This window comes from Pseudorasbora parva, chromosome 10 (genome assembly GCF_024679245.1).
Source record: "Pseudorasbora parva isolate DD20220531a chromosome 10, ASM2467924v1, whole genome shotgun sequence".
NCBI lineage: Eukaryota > Metazoa > Chordata > Actinopteri > Cypriniformes > Gobionidae > Pseudorasbora > Pseudorasbora parva.
The window spans coordinates 39,553,078-39,570,696 of record NC_090181.1 but is presented as its reverse complement, the minus strand read 5'-3'; the positions used below and the strand labels follow the sequence as shown (position 1 = coordinate 39,570,696).

The 17,619-nt window shown below is 38.2% G+C and overlaps 1 protein-coding gene across 1 annotated transcript; it reads left to right on the top strand.

Annotated features, from left to right (window-relative positions):
* Nucleotides 1-6,346: 6,346 nt before the first annotated feature.
* Nucleotides 6,347-17,617, top strand: LOC137091560 (uronyl 2-sulfotransferase). Its single transcript, XM_067456103.1, has 8 exons — nt 6,347-6,719; nt 8,097-8,134; nt 8,298-8,453; nt 9,752-9,831; nt 13,068-13,221; nt 13,917-14,014; nt 14,165-14,322; nt 17,121-17,617. Exons 1-8 carry the CDS (start codon nt 6,500-6,502, stop codon nt 17,390-17,392), a joined length of 1,176 nt encoding a protein of 391 aa, XP_067312204.1. The 5' UTR covers nt 6,347-6,499; the 3' UTR covers nt 17,393-17,617.
* The last annotated feature ends 2 nt before the right edge of the window (nt 17,618-17,619 follow it).

The following is a 17,619-nucleotide window of genomic DNA, read 5'->3' as shown; positions in this document are numbered from 1 at the left end:
TTCATCAATAGTATAGGTCTGTAATACCTGTATAATGTGCAAACGCTGGAAATGTAAGGGTGAATTTCTACACTGACTTGGACATGTTCGAGTACAGTCGAGTCTGTGGCACTAGAGGACACAATGTTGTATTATTCAATAATCAAACAAAACTTTGTGCATTTTGTTTTGCCACATTGAGGATTGTAGCCAATTAAATGAGCTCATGGTCATTTAATACAATGGCCAATCACAAGTGTTTTACAAATGTGCAGAATTTGCTCAAAGCGGATTTGTTCAGCACAAGCTTTTGCTTACACTGACGGAGTTCTGCGCTTTTGCAAATCATCTTATTATAACCAACAAATTGTAGACTTTATTTTAAATTGTAGGTTTTTGAGCTCCACTATCGTACTTTCTTACAGACATTTTGCTGCTATTTCATCTTGCCCGTCTAGCAACAGCAGTGATGTAAATGAAAATGATTGACATGATTTGACCAGCAGCTGATTGGAAAGATGTGTCCAATCACCTGCTTTTTCTTATGGGCCAATGAGTGTCTTTTTTGTTCGCGCTGAAAAAAAACAATCTGGTCAATCACACATGGGGCCCCTCGGCTGCAGCCTACGCAAGCCTGTGTGTTAATTCACGCCTGCCGTTAACCTAATAAAAGCTCCACTGCATTCCAGCCATGTGTCTCTTATTAGCATTCACTTTAGCGGGCTCGTTCCTCTCCCACAGCGATCCGACCTGCTCTGCTTCATACTACAGTAGTGTTAACATCGTAACATCTCTTTACTATGGTATAAACATAGAACATAATACATTTGTATTATTCAAATCAGTTAAATGATTGTTAGGCTGCATTAACTAGGTCAGCCAGAATCGGGAACACTTCCCTAAACACCTGATGTACATCTACGCTAATATTAGTCTCTCTGTTTATCCCGAGGTTTAACGCAGTCAGCCGGATCCGGGCCAGATGGTGGACCTGTGCCTGGACATGTCCAACTCATCCCTGAAGTGTCAGCAGAGAGCGTGTCAATTAAACTCCCCCTTAAATGCCACATCGACACAACATCCTCATTAAACCGGCAATTCGACTCCAATCTTTTGAATAATTCTAGAATATTATTGATATAATATAACTTCTGACCTGTAATATTGCCAGAATCATAATCACACACTGACTACGTTTACATGGACAGCAGTAATCTAATTATTGACCTTATTCTAAATAAGACAATATTCTGATTAAGGTGTTTACATGAGTTGCTTTTAGAGTACTCCGTTCATGTTCCCGTTTTACATGTGCTAGAACATAGATCGATTATGGCACGTCATTACGTCCCCATGCCACGTTATGTTCTCCAACATCCAATCATAGCGTGACTTTGGCAGGTGTGTTAATTTTATGGGCTCAGTAAACCCGCTAACTTCACCTGCGGGTGTCGCTGTTGGACAGTGTTACTTTACATTAAGAAGTATAACAAAACATGCGTTTTTATAATGTTTTATATCTACATTTACGTTGATTTATTTTTGTAATATGTATTGCCTCTTTTTTTTTTTTTTTTTGAAGAGACACTGCCCCTCTTTCCTCCTTATTGACAGCCTATATTTAGAATAATAGCTTTGATTAATTATGAAAAAGGTTTAAAAATCATGACTCTTTGGATTGTTTTTCCTGCCGTCGAGCCACAGGCGTTCACTGAATGACCCATCTGGTTTGCGATTACAGATACAAACTTATTGTATTTTACTTTTACAATGAGCATAATAATTACAACAAAAATAAAAATAGAGAGAGAGGACGCAGTGTTCACAATGAACAGTCAAGTAAAACACACACCGCCCATAGCAACGACGTTTATGGCAACGACTTTTCAGACTGACAGATCCGTAAAAGATAAACGCGACTTTTCCACTATTTGTTACTGTTTTGTACACGTTGTTATATTAAGTATAATTCCAATTATGTTTTATTGGCCACAATATTATCGATGATTGTTGAAAGGGGCACTTTTGATTAATTTTCAAAAAGGGCAGAGGCTCCAACCCACAAAGCCTCCCCTCTGCACTCCCCTGGTGTGCGTAACGGTATGTGTCCTGTCACAAAATGCGGTGAAATCTCCGACATGACATTAATAGTTAGATTAAGGTGTGTACATGTCTCTGATAATGCGACTAAAATAGGCATACTCCACATGTCTTAATCCGATTTATGTTTAGTTAGATTATGACTTTAATCAGATTAAGGTAATTAGAAATCGCTGTCTACATGGTAGCCTCTTAATCAGAGTATTGTCTTAATCAGATTAATATCGGAGTATTGTTGTCCATGTAAACGTAGTCACTGACTACGTTTACATGGACAACAATACTCCGATATTAATCTGATTAAGACAATACTCTGATTAAGAGGCTACCATGTAGACAGCGATTTCTAATTACCTTAATCTGATTAAAGTCATAATCTAACTAAACATAAATCGGATTAAGACATGTGGAGTATGCCTATTTTAGTCGCATTATCAGAGACATGTACACACCTTAATCTAACTATTAATGTCATGTCGGAGATTTCACCGCATTTTGTGACAGGACACAACGTTACGCACAACAGGGGAGTGCAGAGGGGAGGCTTTGTGGGTTCGAGCCTCTGCCCTTTTTGAAAATTAATCAAAAGTGCCCCTTTTAACAATCATCGATAATATTGTGGCCAATAAAACATAATTGGAATTATACTTAATATAACAACGTGTACAAAACAGTAACAAATAGTGGAAAAGTCGCGTTTATCTTTTACGGATCTGTCAGTCTGAAAAGTCGTTGCCATAAACGTCGTTGCTATGGGCGGTGTGTGTTTTACTTGACTGTTCATTGAACACTGCGTCCTCTCTCTCTATTTTTATTTTTGTTGTAATTATTATGCTCATTGTAAAAGTAAAATACAATAAGTTTGTATCTGTAATCGCAAACCAGATGGGTCATTCAGTGAACGCCTGTGGCTCGACGGCAGGAAAAACAATCCAAAGAGTCATGATTTTTAAACCTTTTTCATAATTAATCAAAGCTATTATTCTAAATGTAGGCTGTCAATAAGGAGGAAAGAGGGGCAGTGTCTCTTCAAAAAACAAACAAAAAGAGGCAATGCATAATATTAAAAAATAAATCAACGTAAATGTAGATATAAAACATTATAAAAACGCATGTTTTGTTATACTTCTTAATGTAAAGTAACACTGTCCAACAGCGACACCCGCAGGTGAAGTTAGCGGGTTTACTGAGCCCATAAAATTAACAGACCTGCCAAAGTCACGCTATGATTGGATGTTGGACAACATAGCGTGGCATTGGGGACGTAATGACGTGCCATAATCGATCTATGTTCTATCACATGTAAAACGGAGTACTCTAAAAGCAACTCATGTAAACACCTTAATCAGAATATTGTCTTATTTAGAATAAGGTCAATAATTAGATTACTGCTGTCCATGTAAACATAGTCACTGTTTGTTCGTTGGCCAGAGGAGAACTGGCACCCTAACTGAGCCTGGTTTCTCCCAATGTTTTTTTCTCCATTCTGGCCCTGAAGGAGTTTTGGTTTCTTGCCACTGTCGCCTTTGGCTTTTGGCTTGTGCAGTTGGGGACACTTAAATGTCAACTATATTACCAATACGCCTGCATTGACAGTACATAATAATTGAAATGAGCTGATGACATCACCGTTTTCACCAGAGCGGCTGTACAGCCGAATCAAATTCTGTTGCATTTTTTTCTTGTTAACACTTGAAGGTGCTTTGAAACAATTGGCGTTGTAACAAGCGCTATATAAATAAAGGTGACTTGATTTAATAATCTCATTCATGAACATGATTTCTGCCCGAGTCCTGTCACAAATTTTTCCCACCGAGGCCCTGTTCCAAATGGCACCCTAAACCCTCACGGTCTTCCTCTGAGTCCGCACTTTCACGAGGTAATGCCGCTTTGACTGCCGGGCAGAAGTCCTCTGCGTAGCTCGCAAACTTGCGGGTTCAGCTGAAGTGTGCATCGAGGGTGTATAGCAGCTGCAAAGGGGGGTGCTCACGAGCACCCTTCTTTAAGCTTAAAGGGGGGGTGAAACACTCAGTTTCAGTCAATCTCATGTCAATCTTGAGTACCTATAGAGTAGTATTGCATCCTTCATATCTCCGAAAAGTCTTTAGTTTTATCATATTTATAAAAGAAATATAGGCTGTACCGAGTCTTTCCGGAAAAAACCGAGCGCCTGGAGGCGTATCGTGTGGGCGGAGCTAAAGAATGACAAGCGCGCAAAGCGGTGACGTCCTCAAGCGTGGAGAAACCCATCTATCTCAGCTAATACAGATAATGATCCAGAATCAAATCTGAGGCTGAAATAAATTGAACAGGAGAAACGGCAACATCAGGACGTCCGTCTCTGTGGTATGTACTGTATTTAGTGGCCTTTGTGTGCAGTTTATGAGGACATGATTCGGTTTATGGACTATTGTATGTGACTAGACCTTAGAGGTAGCAAGCAAAACGGTTTTGCACGTCAGAGTCAGAATAGTGTAACGTTATACAGAACAACAATGGAGTAACCGTTAGCGCATTTGAATGACGAAGCACGCGATCGTATCGTTTACTGATGTTTACTCATGCGACGGTAGCCAATAGCAGAGACATTTGAAGTTGATTTACTCACCGGCATCTTCCAAAGCAGGACCGCTCTGTCAAAAACACACTTCTTTGGTATGATTTGGTGAAGTCCTGTGACAGCAGTGACCGTGGAAATCCACTTTGCGACGCGACTGAAGCGATGCCTTGAAGCTTCCCGTCCTTTCTGCGTTCAAATCGGTTCAAATGCAGCGCTGCCTTCCCGGAATGCTGTGCTGAAGCGTTGAAGTCGCTCGACATCAACCATAGGAATAAAGTGGAGCGCGGCGCGTCATAAGTGTTAACGGACGACTGGATCTGCACCTGAGAGACTGTTTACAGCGTGCATTTCCTCTCTCTCCCTCTAGTCACGCGCGCGCGCACCCTACCGGGAGAAGAGCCCGTACGGCCCATACAAGGACCTTCCGCTCTATTTAACGTCAAGTAGACCCATACTCGAAAAAAACTCGCCGAAACTTGTGAGAAACCGGAAGGAGTATTTTTAACACAGAAATACTCCATCAAACGTCCAACATTAGTTTTTTAAACTTTGTCTATGTTTAGGATGGGAATCCAAGTCTTTAAAGGTGTAAAAAGCTCAGTATGCATGAAACAGCATTTCACCCCCCCTTTAAATGACGAATGGGACACCCTATGGTCTTGTGGACTTAATGGACACGCGCACGCAATGGCCATTGTAAGTCCACAAGACCGAAAGTGCACATAAAGTGTGCCATTTGGGACAGGGCCCGACTGTGAGGTGAAGACAACATCTGCCAAGATTCCACGCTCAATCTCAGCGTCATTAAGCTACGCCTTTGATTTGAATAGGTGACCTCTAGAGGCAAAAAAACGACATAGTGTGCCTTTATTCAAACAACAAAGGACACTTTAAAGGTGATATGACATAGACTGTAAAAAATATGATATGAAGACGCAGTCTTATTTGATTAGCATACTTTATTAAATTTCGTCACCCGAAAACTATTAGACCTAGCTGCACCTGATATAACACTGTTTACTGTATTTCATTTGTATCTTTGTTGTATTGTATTTATTTGTGCTATTGCTTGTAATTTAATTATTTGTCATTATCTTATTACTTACTGCACTGTAAAAAATTATTTAGAAAAAAAGTTACCTGGTTGCCTTAAAATTTTGAGTTCATTGAAATTACAATTTTGAGTTAATACAATGAACATTTTTTGAGATTCGACAACCTTTATTAAAATATTATTAAAATATTTTGTAAGCATATTGGGTAATTGTGTGGGTTTTATTTTTGATGACGCAGTGAAACATGCCAAATAGTGCTATTTTCATGATTTATCCATTTTTTATGTGGTTCAGATAATATTTTGAGTTTCTATTTATTAAACAAATTTCCTTCATTGTATCAACTCAAATTTTTAATTTCAATAAACTCAAGGCAACCAGGTTTCTTACTTTTTTAAGTTAAAACAACAAAAACCAACACATTTTTTTTACACTGTGTTTAATTGTCTTTAACAATGTATTGCATTTATTTATGTTTGTTTGTTTGTTTGGCCGGTACATTTTCCACTGGCCATTGGCAGGTGAGGCAAGTTACTTTTAGCTCCTGTAGACCTTAAAATATTAATGGATATTAAACACGGACTGTCAAGATGGACTCAGTAAAGTCTCTGAATGGGGTGGACACTGGCACTGCACACACCTGCAGGTTTACCGCCTCCACATCCTGAGTTATAGAGACGATGTGACCGTAGCACATGGAGACACGGGCGCTATTCTGCTGCTCTCAGACCGACATGACATCGGTGTGTGTTAATACAGATCAGATGGATTAGTAAAATTCTCTCTGGATTAGCATCATGGGAATATGATGACTTTTCGAAGTCCTCCCTCTCATAAACACTTGACTGGTTACATGCGCGTGAGGAGCCGGAGGGAGAACTGGCTCGCGGTGGTTCTGCTCCGAATTTCGCGCCGGGATTTGAGCTTCTGTCTGACCGCTGTCCTCATATTCTGCCTGGGGTCTGTGTTATATCAGTTAAACGGAGGAGCACCAAAAATCCTGCTGGATGTGGGCTATTATATCGGTAAGACCTCAAACATCGTTTATCAGAAGGCACGGGGCACGCTGACACAACGGAGAAGACTGCTAATGTAATAAAAATTATGTACAAAGTGTTTACATGTAGCCTACTTGGCAATAACATTCAATAATGCATAATTACATGCAACTAACCCTCAACTAAACCCTAATCCTACCCAGTAGCCTATTGTTACTTTATAGTAGGCCTACAATGAATGTTACTCTAGATATAATGTGACACAATGACGTTTATGAAAATTACTCTTGTCCACTTGAGTTGAGTTTAGTCAACTTTAGTTCATAATTGAATGCATTATGACTATTTATTTACCAAATTAGTACATGTATAATATTTAAAAATATTACATAAAATATATACAAAAAAATACAATGTTCAAACAGTCGGTCTAATACTGCAACAATATTACGATGATATTATCACTAGGTCATTTTTTCTACAGTTGATAAATGAGACTCAAGATTGGGCTGTTAGTGCATGTTCGTATGACACATGAAACACTCAAAAAATTAAGCAGTTGCACAAATTGTATGGTAATTTACTTTAATGAATTACAATTGAATGCATTATTATAGTGATATTAGAATTCGAATATCCCAATTTACTAAAGAATTGAATTAGCCTACTATCAGTGTTATAACAAACAAAAGCAGCTAAAACACGTTAGTGTAAATAGATTATGACTCAAAACCTCATATCCTCATCAGATAAGCCTACTCTTTAAGAACTTTTATGCTCTTCATGAGCATAACTATAACAGATCAGTTATTGCTTCCCCTGAAATATGAATATAAACAGTTTCATGACATGTCTAACTAATTGAATTTAGCTTAATGGTTCATTAAAGTCATAAAGTGTTAGACAAGCCAGTTACTGTAGTTCTGTTGTCAGATAAAGAGCAGACTGTCAAAGTTTCCTTTCTCCACTATGAGTCCATACGACACCAGTGTTGTTTTTGGCTCAAGAGACCCACGGTGAATTCCACAGGAGTCCATGTAAACTGGATGATATGAGGCCTTTCATTGTGCTGGATTCTTTATTCACACGTCCTACAATGACAGCAGTCACCAAACCTGACAGCTGGATGGAAGGGTGGAATAACTTGTGGATTTCCAAAGCAAATATACCCATTTAAAAGATATCACTCTTAAGTTTCAGCACGCAATCTTTATACATATTAAACTTAACAAATGTAAGATTATTAGTAATGATTAGTAGCTGGACAGAATATTTGGACACATTTGGTAAATATTTTGTATCACATAGCTATTTGTTAAGGTCGATATGCACAGATACATGCTTTTGATGTATAATATAATATAATATAATATAAATAATGATTTATTATTTTAAACTTTTTAGGGAGATTTTCTGGTGGCCATGGACCTTTGGGGCCCAGAGTAAGAGCACTGCATGTCATATACTAAAAGATTTGAATGCTTGAATCTCATTTGTTACTAATATCTTTTACAACTGATGCAAATGCATTTTCATTCCACCATAATGTATGATTTTTCTGAACCAGACACTCTTTGGATACTGTAAGAGTTTTCTCTGTTGCAGGCTTTACCTTTCCCAAGTCAGGTGGTGTATAACAGGGTTGGTAAGTGTGGAAGTCGCACTATAGTTTTGTTGCTGCGCATCTTGGCGGACAGACATCAGTTCACCCTCATCTCCTCTGATATTCACAACAAGACCAGACTCACCAAACGTGAACAGGTAATTAAAAACATTGCTGACGTCACAGTCGGTACTTAAAAGGGGTCATGAACTGAGAAATTACATTTTGAGCTTTTGACATATAAGAGGTCATCACACTATAAGAACTGAAAACTTCCTTTTGAGACCAAAAACAGCTTTTATTGTAACCAAGCCTAGTGAACGACGCGTTGTGGAATGTGCCTGTCTATGATAGATAAAAGACAACCTCTGCAGGAGAAGAGCAACGTCTACTTCATCATCGCCCACTGGGGTGTTAGTGAGATGATGAGGAGAGAAAGAGTGACAGGATCACTGGACTAAAAATAACATTACCTTCCAACCTAATGCTGAGAATGTGCTTTTATTATTTTCAGCAATGTGAATGTCTCGGATGAGCTTTTATTTGGGTACATTTCACTGTGGATTCTTTGGTAATCAGTCGCAATTTCAGGGCAGGTCAGTTCACTTCACTTTTACGATATGGACTTAACAGTAATGCCACAACATGTAAGTAACCGTGTTAATCCTAATGCCTGATCTGATATATAATGATTCATGTACACTCAGATGTTCGTCTATGTGTTAGTAAATCAAACCAGTGACTAAACGGTCAACTTCAAAACGATCAAAGAACACTCCCTAAAAGTGTGTGTTTAACAGTGACTCTTGCCAAAACCAGGTAACACTTTATTTTACATGTTTACATGTACTTGGTAATAACACGAAATTATTCTAAATTATTTGCAGATTGATTTTGTATAATCAACAAATCTCTTATTTTCACGATTAACCTTGAGATCTATAATAGAAAAAATGTGCTAAAAAATTTCAAGAGAATTCCACACTTAGATGGCATCTTTTTATATAAAATAGCTGAGTATATGTGTGGAATTTTCTCCATTTTTTTAAAATCACTTAACATTTAAATCCCGACCGGCACGCTACTAAAATTGGGCTAGGAAAAATGCCTTTAATTTATAAAATATGACCATTTTTTTCTGTAAAATCATACTAACAATGTGAGTGCACCCTAGCAAGGAAACATTATAAAACAATGAAATTACTGACCCCTTTAACTATAGTTAAATATATGAATAAATATGATGTTGAGATGACAGTCTATAACTGTCTGCTTGGCCAGTGAAGTTGATACCTCTCTCTTGTTGCAGATTAAAAATGTGAACGATCCTTATTTTCGGTGTAACAATAGCTGCCATTGAATTATTTCTTCATTATTATTCCAGTATATTTAGGCCATTAGCCACCATTGAACATCCATGGTTGGTTTTAACCATTCTCTTTTCATTCCCATGTAGGAAAACCTAATTAGAAACATCAGCACAACTCCTCAGCCATTTCTTTACACACGACATGTGCATTTTCTCAATTTTAGCAGGTAAGTTGATGTAAGCTTTGATTGTATGACTATTTACCAAATTAATAATAAAAAAAAATATATATATACATAAAATATATACATTAAAAAATGCAATGTTCAAACAGTCGGTCTAATACTGCAACAATATTACGATGATATTATCACTAGGTCATTTTTACTACAGTTGATAAATGAGACTCAAGATTGGGCCATTAGTGCATGTTCGTATGACACATGAGACCTGAAACACTCAAAAAATGAAGCCAGGGGTGGCGAACTCCGGTCCTGGAGAGCCTCAGTCCTGCGAAGTTCAGTTCCAACCCTGAAAAAATGCAGCCTAGTTCAGACTGCACGATTTTCAAACTCGTCGGGTCACTGCTCTATTCACACTGCATGACTATCTGGGGTATCATTCAGTCACTGCTGTGTCCACACTGCATGATGGTTTGACGACAGAGGAGTTCACACTGCATGACTGAACAAGAGGAAGAATCGCCGACAACTCTCTCTCTCCGGTGCGCAAACTACGTTTCCCAAACACACGTGCGATGTGACAAGTAAACAACGCGAGATCACACATGCGTCAGACCGGAGTTCTCGCGCGTGACTTGGAATTGTTATTAAAAATGATAAACTGCACAAAGTTTGCTTGAAATTGTATGTGCGCTGATTTGTGGAGAAAAAGAAAAAAGATTATGGTGGAAGAAATTGTTGGAGAGACAGAGGGAGCCAGGATTGTGTTCTGCAAAAACAGTTTGAAGTAAATAAATAATTTTGTAATGTTGCTGCTGCTGTGGCTGGATGTGCAAATGTTTGGCCTTTGTTTCTGTTTGATAGAATTGTAAATATATCTATTAAAATACTGATATTCTGCTCTATAACTCCTCCCTGAACGGCCTGCTGCCCTGTATCTCACTTAAGCGGCAACCTCCCGAGATCTCTCTTGAAGCCAATACGGAAGTAATGTAAACTGCAATTCCTTAACTGGCCACTAGAGGCAGGCTCCAGAAGGGAGCAGAATCTCATTGAGCCCCATGTTAAAATTCTCAACTTTAAAGCAGAATAAAACATGTTTACAGCCTGGAACCAATTGTGGTTTTGGCTTATAAGGCTAATTTTGATCTTCATGACAACTGTGAGGGGGGTGAATTTTTTTATAACTCATTCGTTTACGTTATATAAAGCCTTAAGGTTCTGCATAATTAAGGGCGTGGTTACAAGTGGATAGCCATTTATCCACCGTCTATAGTTATTGCGCCACCTAAGCGCCGCGCACATCCCGCCTTTTTGCTCATTTTCTGTTATCTGGGTGTGACACGCGATGACTCGCTCACAAGATGGCAACGCCCAGCTCGCCCCTACTTTAAGCTTCAGAACGGCTTATCGGAATCCTATGGGTGACGTCACGGACACTACGTCCATATTTTTTTACAGTCTATGATCTCACTCTCTCATTGGCTGTCGGTGTAATTTTCAGTCAGAACGCAGTTCACACAGCAGGAGTTTGAATCACCGACAGGTCCAGATATTTAGCATGCATATCTCACCGGCGTCGGCGATTCTCTCTGATCGCGTCTTTGATCATTCATACTGCGTGATTGTCACTCGCGTGCACCAGCACCGATTTGCCTGTGATCTCGGGCATTTGTCGGCGATTTCACAAAACCTGTTGGCGACTCAAAATTGGGGCAAAAATCGGGCAGTGTGAACTAGGCTTTAAACCTTCAGACCTTGATTAGCTTGCTCAGGTGTGTTTGATAAGGGTTGAAGCTAAACTCTGCAGGACTACGGCTCTCCAGGACCGGAGTTCGCCACCCCTGAATTAAGCAGTTGCACTAATTGTATGGTAATTTACTTTAATTGGACTAAATTAAGTGAGTTCAGTTCCGGATTTTTCGGATTCAATTCCAATTCAAGTCACCTTTATTTCTATAGTGATTTATACAATAATGATTGTTTCACAGAGGATTCAGTTCTGTTGTAAAAAATATCATCAATAATTAAAATGAGTTAATTTCATCTATAAAGCAGTTCTGCAAAAAAAAAAAAGTAATTGTCCAGCTCAGCTGAGTTCGCTTCTCATACAACAGTGTGTCAGTACAGTCAGATCAGTTTTGAATATTAAGTTTTACACACTTCATGTAGACTATAGGAAAATAAAATGTATTATTAATTATTATAATTATTGTCATTACATTCATTAAAGAGATTCATTCAAAAACACTGATTCGCCCAGTAATGAAACAAGTGAAGTTTTTTTTTATTTATTTTTTTAAATATTCTTTCTAATTAATTAAACATTTAATTAAATGATTATAGACTGCAGAATTAGAAGTCAGAATAGTAGTGCACATGTTATTTTATTTAGTTGTCTATTTGGAATCGTGGGAGAATCGTGATCTCTATTTGAAACGCACACAAAAAAAAATCGCAATTCTCAAATTATTCAAAATCATGCAGCTCTAGTTTTAGCCGTTCATTTTTCGGTTTCAAAGTGCACGTTTTTGAAAATGATACTTTTATCCTCCCTGTGTAAACTACAAAAATGTGATGTCAAGTGTAAATGGACTGTTAATATGACAGTCAATATAGTGTCACAGTATACTCCTTTGGCCTGTAAGCCAAGATTTTGGAGTTAATTATGTAAATCCAATGTATTCTTGTGCCACAAAAGCACAATTTTTTGTGTCAGGTTGTTATGTTGTAATGTTAATTGCAGGATAATGTGTATTTACGACCTCCAGGGACCCGAATCTCTAAGTCTTTTGATTCGATAAAATGAATCGAGAGTATTGTATTTTTCCATGGGTACTCGGGCTCTGCGAATATTAGGAAATATGTGACTATTCCAGAGAGCCGTGTAAAGTCCCGGTCACACCAAGAGGGAAAACTATAACGATAACTATATTAGCATCCACACCAACGCGTGGTGACGTCCTGTTTATGATGAGGGGCACTTCAGTTTTTGTCATCTGCTGCATTAAATGCTAGAGCTAGAGCAGGATGGATTCTGATTGGCTGTCAATGTTTTTTTCCTTTAACAGCTGGAAAAAAAAACGTTCTGAAAGTGATAACGATATTGTTCCTCTGTTGTTATAGTAGTGATGTGGACTCTGCTATTTCTTAAAACATTTTTAAATGATTTGTAAAATTATTTCTATATTATGGTTATCTTCCTTGGTGTGAACGGGCCTTAATTATCAAGAATAAAATAATGGATATTTTAATATGACTCCTCTCTGTGCTGTAATCAGGTTCAGAACGGATGAGCCCGCACACATCAACATCATCAGAGATCCGATCAACCGATTCTTATCCAATTATTTCTTCCGGCGGTTCGGCGACTGGAGAGGGGAGGAGAATCACGTCGTCCGCACCCCTGGGATGAAAGACGACGAAAGATATTTAGTAAGAGCTTTAAAAACAAACGCACATGAATGAGAAGTGAGTGAGCTCTTACAGCTCTGAGCTGTCATAAATGAAGTGTGTACAGCTCTGTGTGATACACATGAATGCCTCCTTCACAGCTCAGCGGGCAGCGTTTATTAACATGGTTTACTCTTTCTATATTTAGTGTGAGACTGACTGCGCTGCTGGTTTTCCTGTCACTCATTAGTGTGTGGCGTGGTGATCGTTTACAGGCAGTGTATTTACATGCAGCATGACATCACCGGAAACACACAAATAACAAACTTTTAGTTTGTCGAAAAAGTTACCAATGCGATCATATTCAGTCCATACAATATGCATGGGTATGCATGATTTCGGTTCAAATGCTAATTTTCATTTGTTAATTTTCTGCAACTTTCCCTGGAATGTTCTGGATTTGTTTGCATAGCAGCAGGAAATAGCCAGGCGTGGGTCTTTGGTTGGGAGTCTTATATGAATGACCCCATAGTTCAGACCCCTTGTGGATGAATGTATAAACAAACGACTGTTCTCAGAGCTTCAGTTCCAGTTCAACAACACCCCGCTTTAACAGCACTGATGTAATTAACTGGAATGTTAATGTTGGATCTTCGACAGACTGCTTTTGTCTTTCTTTTGTATACTGTAAAAGTGTCTGTTAAATGCATAAATGTAAATGTTCTTCTTGACCAAAGGACATCAACACCTGCATCTTGGAAAGCTACCCAGAATGCTCCAATCCCCGGCTCTTCTACATTATCCCATATTTCTGTGGGCAGCATCCTCAGTGCAGGTGACATTTATATTCTGACATTACTGCCACTGCACATCCTTTGTGATTCGTTTTAATGGTTTCAGCTTTTTTTAATCAACTCTGAATTAATAGACGCCCATGAGTGATCACTGGAAATGATCTATGGTGCAATAATCTTTACTGACCTAGAGAGCCGGGTTTGTGGGCGCTGGAAAGGGCCAAGCAGAACGTTCTGGATCATTACCTGCTGGTCGGGGTTTTGGAGGAACTTCAGGATGTGTTGCTTCTGCTGGAGAGACTTCTTCCACACTTCTTCTCCGACGTCTTGAACATCTACAAAAGTCCAGGTGAGACCTCTCATACAAGTTTGCATAATGATTTGATTGGTCACCACAAACTTTGCCCCCATTTTAATAACCTTTTATATTTTTTATTTTTTATTTAAAGCTTATTTAATCAATAATCAAAAATTTAGTAAAAAGTTGTAAAAAAAAAAAAAAAATTATATATATATATATATATATATATATATATATATATATATATATATATATATATATATATATATATATATATATATATATATTATACAGGTGCTGGTCATATAATTAGAATATCATCAAAATGTTTATTTATTTCACTAATTCCATTCAAAAAGTGAAACTTGCATATTATATTCATTCATTACACACAGACTGATATATTTCAAATGTTTATTTCTTTTAATTTTGATGATTATAATTGACAACTAAGGAAAATCCCAAATTCAGTATTTTAGAAAAATAAAATATTGTTAAAAGGTTCAATATTGAAGACACCTGGTGCGGTGCCACGCTCTAATCATCTAATTAACTCAGACACCTGCAAAGGCCTTTAAATGGTCTCTCAGTTTAGTTCTGTAGGCTACACAATCATGGGGAAGACTGCTGACTTGACAGTTGTCCAAAAGACGACCATTGACACCTTGCACAAGGAGGGCAAGACACAAAAGGTCATTGCAAAAGAGGCTGCCTGTTCACAGAGCTCTGTGTCCAAGCACATTAATAGAGAGGTGAAGGGAAGCAAAAGATGTGGTAGAAAATGTTTTTAAGCAATAGGGATAACCGTTCCCTGGAGATGATCGTGAAACAAAACCCATGCAAAATTGTGGCGGAGATTCACAAAGGGTGGACTGCAGCTGGAGTCAGTGCTTCAAGAACTACTACGCACAGACATATTCAAGACATGGGTTTCAGCTGTCGCATTCCTTGTGTCAAGCCACTTTTGAGCAACAGACAGTGTCAGAAGCATCTCGCCTGGGCTAAAGACAAAAAGGACTGGACTGGTGCTGAGTGGTCCAAAGTTATGTTCTCTGATTAAAGTAAGTTTTGCATTTCCTTTGGAAATCAGGGTCCCAGAGTCTGGAGGAAGAGAGGAGAGGCACACAATCCACGTTGCTTGAGGTCCAGTGTAAAGTTTCCACAGTCAGTGAAGGTTTGGGGTGCATTGTCATCTGCTGGTGTTGGTCCACTGTTTTTTCTGAGGTCCAATGTTAACGCAGCCGTATACCACAAAGTTTTAGTGCACCTAATGCTTCCTGCTGCTGACCAACTTTATGGAGATGCAGATTTCATTTTCCAACAGGACTTGACACCAGCACAAGTGTGCAAAGCAACCAGTACCTGGTTTAAAGGGATAGTTCACTTTAAAATGAAAATTCTGTCATCCTTTACTCACCCTCAAGTTGTTTCAAACCTGTATGCATTTCTTTCTTCAGCTGAACACAAGGGAAGATATTATGAAGAATGTCAGTAACCAAACAGTAAACTGGACCCATTTACTTCCATAGTATTTTAAAGTGAACTATCCCTTTAAGGACCATGGTATTCCTGTTCTTAATTGGCCAGCAAACTCACCTGACCTTAACCCCATAGAAAATCTATGAGGTATTGTAAAGAGGAAGATGCGATATGCCAGACCCAACAATGCAGAAGAGCTGAAGGCCACTATCAGAGCAACCTAGGGCTCCTATAACACCTGAGCAGTGCCACAGACTGATCGACTCGACGCCACGCCGCATTGCTGCAGTAATTCAGGCAAAAGGAGCCAAACTAAGTACTGAGTGATGTACATGCTCATACTTTTCAGTTGATATTCTAATTTTATGACCAGCACCTTTATTTATATATTTAACATATACAGTAATACAAAACAATTACATAAACATTTTAGTGAAGTTCACAACATAATTTCGGGAGGAGTGAACCCATCTAATCTTTCAATTAGCAACTTACACAAACGCAAGTTCGAGAGGCGTGAACCCATCTAATCTTTCAATCAACCACAAAGCATATAAGCAGCCTCCTACCTCTTTCAGGCATCAGTCGTTTTGCTCCCTCCACCTCCCCAACTCCACCTACTTACATTCATGTTTACCTTTCTCTTCTTCCTAGCACTAGTAGTCCCCGGGGGGGTAAATCTAAGCTCGAGTTGAAGCAGCGCCCTCGAGCCCCTCCACCGTGGACAGCAAGCCAAATATGTTTAAACCTTATCAGCTAAAGAGTATATGGGTAAACGAACTCGTGAAATAAAAAAAAAAATATATATATTTGTAATATTAAGTGAAATTACTTAAAAATAGAGAAAAGGTATTTAAATATATGTTGTATTTATCATATATATATATATATATATATATATATATATATATAATATATATATATATATATATATATAAATGTCTATTACATTTCTATTGAAAATCTTTTAACTAAATTAAATCAATATCTGGTGTGACACAGTTTGTAGTTGTGAAACTACTGTGACTTTTGCACAGTTTTGTATCAGCAGTGTAGTCCGCTATATTATTTAATTTAAATGACAAAACTGCATGTGTGGTCAATGTATTGTAGGCTTTGTCTTAAAGGGATAATGAAAATTACCTTAATTGCTTGCATTACAATGCTTGGAACATGACAGGGCAATGTTTTTTTTTTTATTTATTTTTTATATTATAACAAATATTTGTCTGAAAGAAGAAAGTCATATACACCTAGGATGACATAAGGGCTTGAGTAAATCATGGGGTAATTTTCATTAATAATTTCAAAAATAATTTATACGACTCTGTGGCCACTAAATCTGTGTCTATCTCTCCTCGGTTCAGAATACAGGAAGCTGGGGAACATGACGGGCACCGTCCACAAACAGACTCCTAATCTAGAGGCCCTGCAGGTGCTTTATCAGCGCATGGAGTACGAGTACACATTCTACAACTTCGTCAAAGCTCAGTTCCACCTCACCAAGAGGAAGATCGGACTGAGGACAGGCCCTCAACCCTCCAGATATTATTCTAGTGTGCTTCAGAGGAAGGACCTACAGGAGGAGCTGGAGGAAGACGAAACAGAAGACTCGCTCGACTGGACCGAACAGACCTGAGAGATGCTCTGAGATACGGCCATCTGCTAGAATCTGAAATAATCAATCCTTCAGGTGGCCATATTGAACTGGATAAAGCTTGAAAATCATGAGGGATTCTTATGTTTATCTGTTAAAAAAAACTATTATATTTAATGTTGTCATCAGCATTCTTAGACTGTAGAATATTTAACAAATTGTAATAATTTGCTCCTTTTTAATAATGATTCTTTTAACAGTTTTAAAAC

Coding starts and splice junctions, on each gene's coding strand:
- LOC137091560 (XM_067456103.1), top strand. CDS start 6,500: ATGATGACTTTTCGAAGTCCTCCCTCTCATAAACACTTGACTGGTTAC. Junction 14,015..14,164: donor GGGCAGCATCCTCAGTGCAG/GTGACATTTATA, acceptor TTACTGACCTAG/AGAGCCGGGTTTGTGGGCGC. Junction 14,323..17,120: donor GAACATCTACAAAAGTCCAG/GTGAGACCTCTC, acceptor TCCTCGGTTCAG/AATACAGGAAGCTGGGGAAC.